Source organism: Misgurnus anguillicaudatus, chromosome 2 (genome assembly GCF_027580225.2).
Source record: "Misgurnus anguillicaudatus chromosome 2, ASM2758022v2, whole genome shotgun sequence".
In the NCBI taxonomy this organism is placed as follows: domain Eukaryota; kingdom Metazoa; phylum Chordata; class Actinopteri; order Cypriniformes; family Cobitidae; genus Misgurnus; species Misgurnus anguillicaudatus.
This window is the reverse complement of record NC_073338.2, coordinates 4,725,152-4,742,757: the sequence shown is the minus strand read 5'-3', so window position 1 is coordinate 4,742,757 and position 17,606 is coordinate 4,725,152. Positions and strand designations below refer to the sequence as shown.

The 17,606-nt window shown below is 37.5% G+C and overlaps 1 protein-coding gene across 1 annotated transcript; it reads left to right on the top strand.

The window, feature by feature from the left end:
* The first annotated feature begins 1,039 nt into the window (after positions 1-1,039).
* Positions 1,040-17,037, top strand: mau2 (MAU2 sister chromatid cohesion factor). The gene is made up of 19 exons (XM_055201183.2): positions 1,040-1,313; positions 1,600-1,617; positions 1,818-1,883; positions 3,470-3,565; positions 6,455-6,549; positions 6,656-6,683; positions 6,853-7,008; positions 7,092-7,238; positions 7,358-7,448; positions 7,540-7,643; positions 7,725-7,802; positions 7,987-8,052; positions 8,781-8,864; positions 10,502-10,551; positions 10,945-11,022; positions 11,121-11,232; positions 14,830-14,920; positions 15,115-15,242; positions 15,327-17,037. Exons 1-19 carry the CDS (start codon positions 1,077-1,079, stop codon positions 15,399-15,401), a joined length of 1,800 nt encoding a protein of 599 aa, XP_055057158.1. The 5' UTR covers positions 1,040-1,076; the 3' UTR covers positions 15,402-17,037.
* The last annotated feature ends 569 nt before the right edge of the window (positions 17,038-17,606 follow it).

Genomic DNA, 17,606 nt, shown 5'->3' with positions numbered 1-17,606 from the left:
CTGCTGCCAGTTGGTGGCACCATGACTCTCATAGTCATATCAATGTGACCAGACCCATGACCCATACCAAACAGCACTAAAGCTTACCCTTTAAAGTAGAAGGACCCCTTATAGAGAGGAGGAGCAAGGACCCCCAGTACGTCAATGTTTTACATACTTTATTGTAATGGTTACATTACATAGATATTAAAAAATACGATTTTTTTCACAGACAGATATATTCGTAACTTCATATAACATTTGAATTTACTGTATATATTTTATTCACCAAATTTATTTCATTTCTATCAAGTTTATATTATTTTATACAAGGACCTTCATTTCAATCAGGTTTTTTATCATTTCAATTATTATTGATTTGGTAGGATGGCTAATTTCATTTATTTTATAAAATATACAGCCGCAGAAAAGAATCAGAGACCACTCCAGTTTTGACTTTAATCATCATTTCTAAATGTATTGTGACCATTTCAGTCCAGTGTCTGTTGAATTTCAACAACACCAAACATCGGGAGGGACAAGTCACCCAACAGGAAATGTAAAAGACCAGAGACCCGTGAAAGATTCATTTTTCCCCCTAAATTACATGTACAAACATTAGGATTTTGTTGTTGAGAAATTAATTTGAACTGTTAGGCTGAGTGAGATACACACACAGGCCGTATCTCAATCTATTTTTTTTTTACAGTCTATGATCTCAATCCGAAGGTTGCAGCCTCCGGAAGTCCGATTTTTAGGCTGCATACGTCATCAAGACAGTCTTATTTCATAATAATAACAATGATAAAGTTGACTATTAATCGTAGTTAATCGTAAATTGTTGTAATGTGCTTATGACTTGCGTGTGTAATGCTCAGTTAACTAAATAAACCAGTCCTGATGACGTATGCAGCCTGCATATGCGACCTCCGGAGGCTGCAGGCTTCGGCTTGAAAAACCATAACGGCCACAATCAAAATCAAGCTCCCCCTCTCGCGAGACTTTACAGCAGCTCTCGTTCAGGGTTGGGCCGTAGAAGGCGAGCTGTCGTGCTCTCGCGAGATTTCCCGCCGCACTCTCGTGTTGTTGTTATTGTGATGATGGCGGCGGGCGCGGAGGCTCCGGAATCCTGGTATCTGGCGCTGCTCGGGTTCGCCGAACACTTTCGGACCTCCAGTCCTCCCAAGATCCGCCTGTGTGTGCACTGTCTACAGGCCGTCTTCCAGTTCAAGCCTCCGCAAAGAGTCGAGGCCCGAACGCACCTGCAGCTGGGCTCGGTTCTCTACCACCACACGAAGAACAGCGACCTGGCCCGCACGCACCTCGAAAAAGCGGTGAGAGGCTGCAGGAAAGCCCGAGGCTTCGGCTAGCGCGCAGGCCGCATTACCGGCCGCGAATAAAACGCGTTAATATTAAGAATATTGATTATTAACACACCCGCTGAAACACGAGAGAGATTCGGGTACTTTAAAGAGATAATAAGTGTTTTGTAACGACTTATGGTGTGTTTCTCTTGTCATGCATGTTGTGTAAGTTTTGCGGGTTTTGTTTGTGTAATGAAGTGACACTTATTTTGTCTCTGTGTAATGGTTTAATGTCTCTTGTTTGTTTTTTCCGCAGTGGTTCATCTCACAGCAAGTATCCTTAATCACATTTATGATCAATCACACTAGGTTTTTTTGAGCCGGGTTCATATGCAAATATGCGTTTGTTCTTGTTTGTGTAATTGTGAAAATCTCAATTTCACCTTCTTTACTCGAGGCACTGAAGTTCAGGATGTTTGAATTTGGTAAATGTGCATAATGTTTTATTGAGGTGTCCTTAACCCCCATCAATAGATGCCACAGTTTGAAGATGTTAAATTTGAGGCTGCCAGTCTTCTCTCTGAGCTTTACTGCCAACAGGTGAGTTTCACCTTCATTTACAGCTATGATCTGACTGTTACTGTCATCACATTATGTTGCTGGTTACATCTTCTAAAGAAAAGATGACATTTTATTTGGCTTTTACTTGAATAGAGTAACACTTTTGTCTTTCAAGTTTGTATTAGTATGTGGTGAGATGTTTTATAAAAGCATGAAGGCACTCAAAGCTGTGCCACATTTTGGATTTGATTCACAATGTACAGTACTGTGCAAAAGTCTTAAGCCACCATGCCACTGTTTTGTTGTTTTTGCAATGGTATAATGACCAAATGTAATTATCTCTTAGTCTCTTTATGAGAATACAACCAGTGATTTAATATTGGAAATTTGTATGCAGTAAACTGAATCAAGTATAAACTAGTATTTACTGTGAGCTCCTCCTACACTTAAGCTATAGCAGGAGCCTGCAGGCTCTCTTAAACCCTAATAAAATGCAAATACAGTATTTTAAATGTAGACATGCAGCAAGTATTCTCAAATAGAGAGCAAAGTGGTCGTGACGTGCACTCGGTGCACCATAGAATGTATAAAACCTTTAAGGTCTGTGACGTCAACCGTAGGTTTCTGATGAGCGTTTTTGAAGTCAAAAGTGGGTGGAGCTGGTCGTCGCCATCTTGGAAAACGCGTCACTGTGTGTCACTCCCAGATAACCGAAAATGGACAAATAGTGGATGGAGCTGAGCGGATAGCAGCGGCTATCCACCCATCACTCAAGCGCCCACCCCGTTATTTATGCAGAACTTTAAGGCTTAATATAATTTAAACAAATGAGTTACAAAAAAATTCACCCTCTCACAGTTCTCATGAAGGGCCAAAACACTTTTTTGTACCAGACTGTAAACATATTATTTTCTGCTGTAAAGTTGGGCATTTTAACATGGAGGTCTATGGGAATTGATTCTTTTTTGGAGCCAGTCTCTAAAGTTGATGAATTGCAGTTTAAAACACTTCCGTGATCAGAAGGTTGCCCCCTGGGTGCAACACGTTTTTTTTTTTTTTGGAGGCACGTCGCATCAAGTTGAAAATGCGTAAAACAAAATTCAAGACACGAAATGTGAACCGCCCCTAAGACTTTTGCACAATATTGTAACATGACCTTGTTGTTAACGTATGGAAACCATGTTATGCTGTTTGTAATAAACACAGTCCCTAGTTTCAACCAAACGTTGGGTTAATCTGAGACAACATGACTAGGGCTGGGTATCGATTCAGATGTTCCAGATCGATTCGATTTCGATTCACAAGCTATCGATTCGATTCCGGTTCTCGGGTAGGTTTTTATACTTAATTCTTGATTCAACTCAATGAATATAGATTTAATACAAATACAATATTAATAAAAAAGAGTGCAAGGCAAAAAAGAGCATGACATCTAGTGAAGAAGAATAGTAATTAGATTAACGTTAATCTTATGTTCAATGTTTGCGGAAATAATTATGAAAAAAAAATCGATTCTGCTCTTTGAGAATCGATTTTGAATCGACCACGTATGTTTATTTGTCAATGTATGTGTCTAATAAAGTGTAGCATTGAAAAATATATATTTTTTCTCTTCTATTTCCTAGAACCTGGTTGACTCAGCGAAACCACTGTTACGTAAGGCCATCCAGATCTCCCAGCAGACCCCATACTGGCACTGCAGACTCCTGTTTCAGCTGGCGGTACGTGACTCTACACGGTTTATGATTCTGTTCATGGAGAATTTATGCAATGGTGGTGTCTATGTGACAAGTTTAAGAAATATTACATTTATTCTTTAGCAGCAAGCCAATGCTATAAAAAGCAAATGTTTTATTTCTTTGCATTGACAAGATTTGTACTGCGAGTTGTTCGCTGTACGGTCAAGAACATGGTTGGTTTAAATTTTGTGTTGACTTTAAAGGGTACCATTGATAGAAACGTATTAAATATTTTCATTACTTCAAAAAATCCTAACATGTAATACTCATTTTAAGCTGTGGAGGTCACCATTATGTTTTGCACATAGTGCATTCTGGGTCGATGACAAATCAGTCTGACTAAAATGATATATCCAGATGAATTTAGCCAAAATAATGATTTATTCGTTTTCATACTATATAGATACACGTTAATTTATCTACCAATATACTATTGAAAATGCCATAAATAAATACTCATGGCCTTCTGTATTGCATTCGTTTTGTACATTTACAGGTTCATAAATACTGTCTAATTTTAATTTCTTTAAGACAGAGCTGTGTTCTGTATTTACTGATGCACTGTAAATTTGCACTTTAAAAACCTTCTTGTTAAGAAATTGTTCTTCAATTTATTTTAGTTTTTTCAAATAATATATTTATATAACAGAATAGTTTGTTAAACTTTCTCATAAGGGGAACGAATTATTATAATATTTCGTAATTACTTATTACATTTATTATTACTTAAAATTAGTAAAACATGTGAATGTCGTGGAAACAATTTGTTAATTTTAATTATATCCGGAGCTCCGTATCAGTTAAACTATAATAGCCAACACACAACTGTACATAACTGCGATTTATCAGCTAATACTTTAATTAAATGCAATTATCCAAGAAAACAATTAGGCTTACTAAAAAAAAATTATATCTGAGCGGGAATTGGTTTATTTGCGAGCGTGAGCGGAAAGTTAACGGAGCGCTTGCTTGGGCGGTGAGCGCTTGAACAGTAGAGCGGAATATTTAGCGGAGCGTCACACCGCTCTGCTCCACTCACATGCTCTGATGGTGGACAGCCCTAAATCCAATGTAGAGATATATGCAGTATAGTCCACGCATTTAAAGTGTTTTTAGCATGTAGAACTTGTCGGCTAAAAGTCTGGACACCACTGTCTTAGAGTAATTGTGAAACACAAAGTCTTTTTGAGTTGCTGTGCTTTTCTTCTCAAATGTGTTTTTATAAATCTTATGCCTGCCCGCTGCAGCTTAGTCGTGTAAACTTCCGAAATTTACCAGGATGCAATCGCATTCTTTCCTTCATGCAGCTGATGCACGCGCCCGGTGTGTGTACGCGCGAACGAGGGAGGAAGAGAGAGAGAGAGCTGCAGCATTGTGCTGATTTATATGCTTCTGATACTATTGTCATTTTCTTTCTAGTTTGTTTTACTAAACCGTATCTCCGCTATTTTATACAGTACTCGACATGAACTCAACTTCTCAAAAAAATAGAGTAATGGTGACAGCCCTAATGTAGAGATATATGCAGTATAGTCCACGCATTTAAAGGGTTTTTTTTAGCATGTAGATCTTGTCGGCTTTATCATTTTAAAAGTAGATCACCACACAAAAAAGTCTGGACACCCCTGCTGCTGTATGCAATGAGAGTGAGGGCTGGGTGATAGGAGGGGGAGTTCGGGACAAATTGTTCAACACAACCAATTTGATCACCCACTTCAAAAAAAATAAGCATCCCGAAGCTTACAAAGAATAAGCTTACATATCAATCAGCTAATTGATGACATTTTGCACATGGGTAAAGGTGCCCAATCAGTCATTTCTGGGAATAAATTACAAAAGTAAAAAAAATGTTTTGGAAAATAGCTCTTTGTTTGATTATCATTAAAATGTGTTTTTTATACAGAGATATCGGCATCGGCAAATATCGGTATCGGCCATAACAGACAAGGGTCATATCGGTTATCGGCATCGGCCAAAATTTTCACATCGGTGCATCACTAATAGAAACGTATTAAATATTTTCATTACTTCAAAAAATTTGTTAGTTGAGGTGATAGGGTTGGGCGGTTCCCACTATTAATTACATTATCTTAAAGGAGTGTAACTACTGTAGCATATAAATAATGCACATAAATAACGTGAGCAAGAGCGCTCAACAATTATATCTAATCAACAGGCACGTGAAACCTAGCTAGCAAGTTGCTCAAACAACGAAATCACCTGCTAACTTGCTTTAAATTTGCAAGAACTATAGACTTATACAATAGCAGGCTTAAATAAACCCAAAACATGAGTCCACTTACAGTTCTCACGGACATGCGTTTTATTAACTGGCTTTCCTCCCGACATGACGGACCACGTCTTTATTTCATTTCGGCCGGATGGCGCGCGTGCATGCTCGCGGTGTAAAGCGCGTCCGCGCTATTCTCCGAGATGTTTTATCAACTGGCTAGTTATCCTCGAGACAGTGACGGTCCGGACCACGTCTTTTTCGTTTCGGCCGTGTGGCGCGCGTGCCCGCTCGCGTTGTGAAGAGCATCCGTGCTATTCTCCGAGATGCACTTGACGGCCTTATTTGCGGCATTTATTATTTTATTTTTTTTGAACGATCTAGTTAAGGCGGTAGGGTTTCCCAGCTTAGGCGGGCCGCCCGAACTGAAAAGTGCTGCAGGAAACCCTGCAACCATAATCATTATACATATTTTTTATTATCATGAAATACCTGAAAAGGTTTGAAGAACAGCAATATAAATATATGCTTAAGCCATTTCCTAGAGCTGCGTGTATAATAGTTCTTCTTCTGCGGCCAATAATAACTAGATTGGCATTTTGCAGTGTATAATTAAGTTTTTTTGTTTGTTTTGCATACAGCAACTTCACACTTTAGAGAAGGATCTTGTGTCAGCATGTGATCTGTTGGGTGTCGGTGCTGAATACGCCCGAGTCGTTGGATCTGAATACACCAGGTGTTTATTTATTTATTATTACACTCAGTATGACATAAATTCCTTCAAATTATTTGTTGGTGTTAAACAGGTGGTAAAAATTGAATGTGTCTGCTTTTCTCTACAGAGCTCTCTTCCTGTTGAGTAAAGGCATGGTGAGTGAAACCCCTGTATCAGTAATGGTTGGGTTCATCTAAACAAAAGTCAGTGTTTAACATTGTTATACAGTTTATTAATAGTTAATAATTTGACTTATTCAATACAAAAGTCAGTGGGTGTTATGGATACATTACATGCATAGATTGATTTATTTCATCTTTGTAGTTGCTGTTGATGGAGAGGAAGCTACAAGAGGTTCATCCACTCCTGACGCTGTGCGGACAGATCGTGGAAACCTGGCAGGGAAACCCCATCCAGAAGGAGTCACTGCGCGTTTTCTTCCTAGTGCTGCAGGTGACGCATTACCTGGACGCTGGACAGGTGAGTGTTGCACCTGCTTACATACACACAAAAGATTTCTCTCTCTTTGAACGTGTGTGTTGAAAGCATTGATGTGTGTGCAGGTGAAAAGCGTGAAGCCGTGTCTGAAGCAGCTCCAGCAGTGTATTCAGACCATCTCGACTCTTCATGACGATGAGATCCTGCCCAGTAACTCAGCAGATCTCTTCCACTGGCTGCCAAAGGAGCACATGTGTGTGCTCGTCTACCTTGTGAGTATAAATGAAATAGTATTTTGGTCTTCACAGTTTGACTGATGCTAAATCGTGATTGGACAGAACAGGAGGGCTGTTTGGAGATGTCAGTGTATTAATGTATGTTTGTGTTTCAGGTGACCGTCATGCACTCGATGCAGGCTGGATATCTAGAGAAAGCTCAGAAATACACAGATAAAGCCCTCATGCAGTTAGAGAAACTGAAGAGTACGTCCATATGACATCATCGTGCACACCAACCAACACTTTATATTCGCATGCTATGATGAAACGGTTGAAATCTGATTGTGTGTTTCAGTGCTGGACTGCAGTCCTATTCTGTCTTCATTTCAAGTCATTCTGTTGGAGCACATCATCATGTGTCGCCTGGTGACCGGACACAAGGCTACAGCGCTACAGGAGGTGTGTGTGTTGTTATAGTATTAAAACATCAGATGTGTGTTAGTGTTGAAGTGCGGTTTTAATATATGTGTGTGTGTTCAGATCTCTCAGGTGTGTCAGTTGTGTCAACAGTCTCCACGGCTTTTCTCCAATCACGCTGCTCAGCTTCACACGCTGTTGGTGAGTTCATATCTGCTGCACAAACTTGACTATCATCTCTTACATTCATCACATGATCCGGACCATAGAAACATGTCAGTCCGGAGATGTTTTTCACTTCATTCATACAGCAAGCTTTCATTTTTTACACGAGTGCTTTAATACATCATTCAAGGTCACGTGATCCACATGTGTCTTTTCTCAGGGTTTGTATTGTATCTCTGTGAACTGCATGGACAATGCTGAGGCTCAGTTCACTACTGCTCTCCGGGTGAGATGTCTTTCGTTTTGTTTTCACTTTTTTAAAAGATATGCTCATTTTCCAGCTCCCCTAGAGTTAAACAATTGATTTTTACCGTTTTGGAATCCACTCCGCTGATCCCCGTGTCCGGCGCTAGCACTTTTAGCGTAGCTTAGCACAATCCATTAAATCTGATTAGACCATTAGCATTGCGCTAAAAAATATCCAACGAGTTTCGATATTTATATTTAAAACTTGACTCTTCTGTAGTTACATCGTTTACTAAGACTGATGGAAAATTAAAAGTTGTGATTTTCTAGGCCGATATGGTTAGGACTTTACTCTCATTCTGGTGTAATAATCAAGGACTTTGCTGCCGTAACATGACTGCAGCAAAATAGTCCCCTGCCATTGAAAGTATCCAAGGGGACCATTTCACGATGTAACTATAAAAGAGTCAAAGTTTTAAATAGGAAAAATATCGAAACTCTTTGGTTATTTTTTAGCGCAATGCTAATGGTCTAATCGAATTCAATGGATTATGCTAAGCTATGCTAAAAGTGTTAGCGCCGGACCCGGAGATCAGCTGAGTGGGTTCCAAAACTGCAAGAATCAAGTGTTCAACTCTACGGGAGCTGGAAAATGAGTGGGAAAAAAAGTGGAATGTCCCTCTAAGCTAGATTATGAATATACAGCAGTTTTTTTATGCAAACTTGCAGATGCTAATAAAGAATGATTAACATTAATTTTAATTTTAGCTGACCACACATCAGGAGTTATGGACGTTCATTGTGACTAACCTGGCAAGCGTTTACATCCGAGAGGGAAACAGACATCAGGAGGTTCGACAGTTTGCTTAATAATACAAATCTAGACTTTTGAAGTAACTTTGAATCCTTTTCTGTGCAGATCACGATTCTCCCATGATTCTGAATGCTAACTAAACAAAATAACATAATTTACGAGAGGTTCTGGAAAAAAATGAATTACAGCAATCTCTTTCAAAATGTTTAATTTGTTTGAGTTATTTTTTTAGAAATAGAGATGTATAGCGATTAATCTATATATATATATATATATATATATATATATATATACAGTCATGTGAAAAAATGAGGACACCCTATTACATTTTCTGTTTTTTTTTAATTAAGAAATATTTACACATCACTGGTTTTCTATATATATATATATATATATATATATATATATATATATATATATATATTTATATATATATATATATATATATATATATATATATATATATATATATATATATATATATATATATATATATATACATATATACATATATACAGTCATGTGAAAAAATGAGGACACCCTATTACATTTTCTGTTTTTTTTTTAATTAAGAAATATTTACACATCACTTGTTTTCTTCTTGTTTTTATTTTTTGTTTAATAAAGAAAGTGATTTAATTGCAGGTAAACCAGAAAAATAGATATACGCATTTGTGTGATTTTTGGGATGTCCTAACTTTTTCCTCCGTGAGAATTCACATTTTTGTTAATCTTTTGTTTAATGAGTAAAACTAAGTGAGTTTTTCTGGTTTACCTGCAATTAAATCACTTTCTTTTCCAGACAACAATAAAAACAAGATCAAAACCAGTGATATATGTATATATTTCTGAATAAAGAACAGAAAATGTAATGGGGTGTCCTAATTTTTTCACATGACTGTATTTTTTTATATTTATATATAATATAAATTTTACAGAAATATACAAATGTATATACACATGTAAACATTTCTGCATGTGTGTGCATTTATCTATACAAAGCTATAATACACAGTTCACACAAATACAAACAAAAGCCTTTATTCTGATATAGATTAATCGCAATTAATTGTTATGCATCCATAATCTGAAAGAGTGGTTTTGCCCTAGATCGTAAACATTAGTGATATCTAATCATACAGAAAGAAATAATAATACTGTATGGTTGAAAAAAGCTGTTTGAAACTTGTACATCAGGGTTTCCCCGACATTTTTAATCCAGGACCACAAGTATAATCTCGAGTAGTTTTTATTTTCCTTAAAACAAAGCAAAAGTAAAAAACGCATGTTTAAAAGGTTAACTTAGTTGTTCATTTTACCACAGTTTGCAAATAAAGTAAACTACTTGTGCGAGCGTCATCTGCATTTTAAATGCCGTGTTTAAACGAGTTAACCAATGAACAATTGTCATTGAAACCCACTGTTTAAAAATTCCCCTTTACAAAATGACGTCTCTCTCTCTCCGGTTTGATTTCTGTCTAAGGTTTAATAGACAAAGATTATGATCTTTTATTAATGAATCGTGTTGTGCATAATTTTATTTCATTATAATCTAAACAAGGACTAATGTGTTAAGCAGACACTTATTAGCACATTAAAAGACATGTTCAAAATGTCTACACAGCTCTCCAGATTGTCCTTCACAGCATTTTAAATCCAGTTTTCTTTTGTACAGCTCTACAGTCTTTTAGAGAGGATAAACCCAGACCACAACTTTCCCGTCAGGTAACGCACATCATTTAATGTTGTTGTTTTTTTCAGGAATGACAGCTCGGCTTTATTCCTACAGATGATATCTGTTAAGTGTGTAGCTGAAACAATCTGCATACCTCTTTCAAGTGAAATGGGCTGTTTGGAAACATCGTAATCCTGTCTGATGTCTACGATCATACTCTGTGTACACTTGCAATGCTGCATTCACTGCAAAATGAGCGACCAATTGGTTTGACGCGTATTGTGTGCATGAATGTGTATATACAGTAAAGTCACTGGTCTTATCTGTAAACGTGACTCTAATGTGCTTATGTCTTTAACAAACAATGAAACCAAACTAAACAAACTGACAGTGAGAAGGTCAGATCTGAACATGTAAACATGTATATCTGTATTCTTGTGCAGTTCTCACTGTCTACGAGCAGCTGCCTTCTACATTCGGGGGCTTCTGTCCTTCTTCCAGGGTCGGTACAACGAAGCCAAGTGAGTTTCCTCTTCTTGTTGTCTCCACACGTGTGTGTGCTGTCAGTCGTCACAGTAATAATAGACAAACTTACCTGTGTGTGTGTGTATGCATGTAGACGTTTTCTCCGTGAGACCCTCAAGATGTCCAATGCAGAGGATCTGAATCGTCTGACTGCTTGCTCTCTGGTGCTGCTGGGACACATATTCTACGTGCTAGGAAACCACAGGGTAAATTGCACACCCTCTTATATCTATATCACAGTGTTTCCCATACATTAATCTGTTTGTGGCAGCCCGCCACAAAATCAAAATTGACCGCCACAAATAGAGTTTTGCACATCGTGTTTTTCACTACCTCTCTCTCACGTGTCGTGAACAGACATGGTGTCATTTGCTTGTGCTCGACTGCGATTCTGACCCCTCATTAAAGCCTGATTTATACTTTACGCTGATACTTATACACATTTTCGGATGTGGAGACGGTGGTGCAAACGAAGGATGGTTAATAAAGGTTTAATTTTGTCCTTTAAAGGGAAAGTTCACCCAAAAATGAAAATTCCGTCATTTACTTACTCTCATGTTGTTACAAACCCGCAGGAAGATATTTTAAGAAATGTTTGTAACCAAACCTTTCGTGGACCTCATTCACTTCCATAGTAGGAAAAAAAATACCGTGGAAGTAAATGGGGTCCACAAACGGTTTGGTTATTCCTTTAATATAATATATGCGAGTTTGTATAGACAGTTTCAGCAGTAACAAAATAAACAAGCGGCTTTTGTGGAAAACGCATAACTTATGGTAAACTCCACTAAGAATAAATAACAACAAAGTCCTTTTAGAGTAGTTTATTTAAATAACAAGCAAAATAAACAACACGTAGATTACCTAGGAAACTAAAACATTTGTTATTTTCAACAAGATATTTGTCCAAGAGTTCAGTTTAGCAACTAGTCAGACCATTAAAAAAAAACAGAAACCCGAAGTAAAGTTCCGACCAGATGCGTAATTGCGTCACCGCACAAATGTGTCCGATGAAACGGTCAATTTGTTTAATTGTTGTTGGGTTTTCATAAAAACAGTATGAACCACAAAATAAGCATCTGTTTTAAAGTAAGGGGGAAATTGAGGTTTTTTATTCCTGTAACATTGCATGTATATCACTTTCATATCATAAAAGTATTTTGTTAATAATGAATAATGTTAATTCTCATCAAGGTCTAAAGATTAAAATGAGGTTATACATCTGTGGCTAAATTTATTCACCAGCACATCCCTGTAGATTCAATTCATTTTGTTTGTTTATGGTTTGACATTTAAAGATTTTTTTACTATTTAAAAGCTGCCCAAACTTTTTTATTTCAGCCTTAAAGCCCCCCCAATCTAAAAAATGCACTTTTAAATGTGTTTCTAGCAGAAAATGAGTCACCTGTATGTGTGCAGAAACATCCTGTTATTATACAAATCCATTTTTTCTTTGTATAATCTCCTTTAAACCAAAACAGTCACACAAAACAGGCTGTTGGGGATCCCCTATCAATGTGATGTCACAATTATTACGCCCCACCCATGACCACTCACAGACTCCACCTTATGAGTGCGTAATTCAACCTTATGCCAGAGACACGTTTTGATGTAGTCCAAAGCACACGTAAGCACTCTACTAGTGTTGTCACGATACCCAAATTATTGTTTCGGTACCGTACCAGGTTGCGAATTGCGATTTCCGATACTTTTCCTGAAAAGGGAGAAATACTCACAAATCTCATTGCTGTGCTTTATTTTAAAACCTGGACAACATTCTAATCATATAACACACTAATAAATGAACAGCAGATATATTTAACATATGAACAAAATATGAAAAACATCTCTATATGCAGTGGTTATAGTGATAACTGCAAACATTCACTTAACCATAACATTACCATAATTAACAGGAAATAATGAGCCTAAATAATAACCATATGTTATTTAAGCTGTGATATATGGATTAATATAGGGCAGGCTAATGTTTCCTGTACTTCAATGTCTGGTTTATCTGTGGTTAAATTTATATTTGAGTCCATAATTTCTTACAATGCTTTTCACAAATGAAATAGACCTCCTTTGCGCAGGTCTGTGCTCTTTAAATGCTGTAATATAATAATCTAATATAAATAAATCACTGACAAACATGCACATGCTCTGATTATAATCATATAGATAATTTTAGCTGATGTTTTGTATGCTTTATTTTAGCAGCTTGCAAAATATTAACGTTATCTATGAAGTTGCATTTTCAGAGATGAGTAATTAGCCGTTAACTAATTACTCCATTCCTTTTGAGGAGTTAAAAAAATCATTGAGTACATGTTGAGTAGCCTACTCCTTAAAATAGCAGAGATATGGTTTAGTGAAACAAACTGAAAGAAAATGAGAACAGTATCAGAAGCATATAAATCAGCGCTACGATGCCTCTCGCTCATGCACTAAGCTCACTGTGGATCATCTCTTTATGACGCACGCGTGATCAGCGGAGGCTTGCGTTGCGGACCAAAGCACGAGTATAAACAAAGCTTGAAGGCAAGTGAGCGCATCCTGGTGAATTTCGGAAGTTAGACGACTGAGCTGCAGCGGGCAGGCAAGATGTATAAAAACACATTTGAGAAGAAAAGCGCAGGAGCTTGTGCATACAGTTAACTTGCGTGCAATCTACTGGCTTTGCCTTTGCGATCGACTGGTCGAACTATTGGGCACCCCTGCTATATTTCACTTCTCGTGTAATTTTTTTTTTACCAGTCGTGGACCGGCGGCCACAGTATCACTTGTGCTCGCACATGCCGCAATCTCGCTGTTGTGTTTGCCACATAACAGCTGCAGTTTCTGCTGCGTGCATGAGGAGAAAAAACACTGATGTTCATAGGGAGACACTTGTAATGAAATGGGTCTTACAAATCTGGAACGCGGGCATTTTTAGAAGTATCGATATTAATAAATTTAGGAATCGTGCCGTTTTTATTTCCGAGAATCGCGGTACTTTTGAAGTATCGATGCATCGTGCAACACTGTGCTCTACCCCCTACTTTGCATACAGGGAGGGGAACAGAAGCTTTCTTTGCATTTAAAGAAACACACACACACACACACACACAAACAAAGCGTTTTTCATTACAGCCACAAATGGCCATGTTCAACATCATATAATGAAAGATCTGTGGTGTATTTTGAGCTGAAACTTTACAGATACGTTCTGGGGATACCAGAGACACTTTTTTTATTGCCGAAAACATCTAGGTTAGCGGCCCTTTAAAATATCAAAATCAAAAAGATTATATTAGTAAAACTTAAAAGTTTTAAAAGTACCCTTCTACATGTGAATACCCTAATTTGGTGCCTTATTTAGCTATAATAAGTGTAAAATCTAATTGAGTGATATTTGTTTTTATTCGATTAGTTAATTAATCAAAAGAATTAACGCCTGATTAATTGATTATGAAAATAATCGTTAATTGCAGCCATGCTTTGCATGTGGCTCAACATTCAAAAATGATCAAACTAAAAGCATATTAGTTACCCATTATTCACCCATCCCTGTCAGATGTGCTGCCCCTGAAAGTCTGTAGGAAACGCTGTATCACTACTGTTCGCTACATCTCGGTTAAGCTTAAAGCACCTTGTATGGTTCAGTCGCAACCCCACAGCATAGATGTGGTTTACATGCGTTTGGACAGTTTGGTTGAATGCTTGCAGCGTATACGCGGTTTAGTTGCACGTCCACAGCATAGACACGATTTGGTGTTCTGTAGAAAGATGTTCTGTGTCTTAAAGAACCTGTTTGTGTTTAGGAGAGTAATAACATGGTGGTTCCAGCGATGCAGCTGGCCAGTAAGATTCCTGACATGTCAGTGCAGCTGTGGTCATCCGCTCTACTGAAGGGTAAGTTCATTTTACAGCAACTTATATTGGGAATTTAGTGCCTAAACTGTCAGTGATGACAATCTGTGCTGCTGGTATGCACTGCTGATTGTTTGGGATTACATGGAAACATGTTGTTGGATAAACAAGCTATATCCACATTTTAAAACAGTGTTTACATTTATTAAATTATTTTTGTCTGTCTGTCTGCACAGATCTAAACAAGGCTTGTGGCAATTCAATGGACGCCCATGAAGCTGCGCAGATGCACCAGAATTTCTCTCAGCAGCTCCTGCAGGATCATATAGCCGCCTGTAGCCTGCCTGAACACAACCTCATCAGTGTAAGACTCTTATCCAATATTTTGCAAAATTTAGATGTGCAAAGTGCTGGTGATTTATTGTGTTACTGCGTATGTGTGTTGCAGTGGACGGATGGACCTCCACCTGTGCAGATTCAGGCCCAGAATGGACCCACGACCAGCCTGGCCAGCCTGCTTTAAAGCTCGCACACACTGTACATACATATCAACCTCCTCCATCCCCTTAAACTTTCACAGGAATATTACGAACTCCGCTGCCATCGCCCTGCAGATTCTTTTTTATCTTGTATTATTGAGATTTTAACTTATTGAGGTTGCTGACGGTTTGGGTCATAAGGTTGTTATTTACTTAGTCTTCAGGAATGTTGTGGAATTGATTGTGTTCCGAATAAGGCTGTAAAACGTAATGAAACATTTACAGGTTTACATCAACTAAACAGATGAGGTGACTTCACGCAGACAGATGCATAAACTCTGAATTAACTTGAAACTGAAGGCGTGCGTCACTGTTACTCAAACCGCAGATGGTCGTTGGACTTGAAAAAGTCAAAAAAAGCAAAGTTTTTGGTCATGATGGATTATTTTCCTTACATGGTTAATGCCCAAAACAGTTAGATTTCCTTAGAAAATTTACATAACATAACACATAACAAGAAATAAAATGATCAGCTGGGTTTAGGTGTAATAGATGTCTGTAGTTTCCGCTTATAAACAGATGGGGGACTGCGTTGGGCAAGAGAGAATGCGTGAGATGAGATTGTTAGTTTTTAGTATGTGGAAAAGAAAGCACGTCGTAATGCTCTTTCAATTCTGAGTGTTTTAGCATTATGAGATTTTTTTTTATTTCATTGAAGACAAGCAACTAAAATTCAAGGAATTACTCAGCGTTTTTTTGGGGGGGGGGGGGTACTAAAGGAAACAATTTTGAGAATTGTGTTTGAAGCGGAGCAATGAACTTGGAGTGAAGGTATCTTATTTAATTTCACAACTATTTCTATTTCATGAACTCTTAAGTGTGTTGATGCACAGGCCAATCTGACCTCACCAGCTGAGGACGCTTGCGTGCGACGGGACCAGCAGAAGGCGATGATGGTTGCTGGTTATTTATCCTTAACTGAAGCAAGCTGAACTAAAGCCAGCCTTGTAGGTTATCAGCTCTGTACCCATAAAACGCAGTGTAGAAATATGTATATGCAGAAGAATAGCGAGAGATGATTGGGTTTCACGGTGACGCTTGCATGGAAAATGAGCCCTACAGTACATTGCGTGTTCACGAGCAGACGCATGCAGGTCCTGTATCCGGTCCGTGTGACGGTTGTCGAGTAGCTCAGGACTGGATGTGCGACTTGTTGTCTTTTTTATTATTCACAATTTTAATTGATGTCAGTCTTTCTGCTTTTCATTTTGTATTGGCGCGTCTCTTAACTGTACAAACGCTGTGGGGACACTCTTTTGTTCTAAAGCTATTTTCCTTTTTTCCTCTGTAGTTTTAACAAATACATTTATTAAAATTTTGTAAAGTTTGAATATTTATATACCACATTTAACAATATTATAATCTTTGTCATTATTTTGATTTGGAATAGCATTTGTTTGTATAAATGTGATGAAGCCGTTGTTTGTCGATCTAGTTTAACACACACTCTGAATGTGTTGAGTAGGTTAAAGACTTATTTTATTGGGTTCAGCTCCAGTACTGACCCCAGATCAGTTTTGCTGTATCCACTGGCTCTAATAACAGCATTTTTAAACTCAAATTTTTTCTTTGTGTTGGCTTTGGAATCATCAATTTTTTAAATAAAATCTGAGACTTGTATCAAGTTTTCTGTGAGATTTATTGTGTTTAAAGGTAAATTAACCCATTTCTTTCATTCACAAATGTCACAAATCCGCTTTCTTTAAAATAATAGCATGTATTAAATATGTATGTAACATGTATAATTAAATATTTCTGTGTTTTTTAACAACTAAGACTTTGTTAAATTCAGCAAAATAGCAAGTTCCCTTTTTAAAACATTTCATTTAATATCTGGAAAACCCTTTTGAACTTGGTCAAAATCCTTAGTTCTTACATCAGTGCTATCAAAATAACAAATCATTGCTCACGAACAAGACCGGCCAAATGTTTATAACAAAATTTCAAAACTTTTGACTTTTCCAATGTCAAAAGTATGAAGTTAAACATTATAATGTGTATGTGAAATATATTCAGTGAATCTGTTTTATGCTAGAAGTTTTCTGGGGAAAAAATCCATATTATTCCCTGTGTAGTGTAGGATAATTCAGACCAAAATGCTTTTTTGCATAGTTGTGTTTGACACATGAAAACATCTCGGGTTACGTATGTAACTGTTGTTCCCTGAGAAGGGAACGAGACGCTGCGTC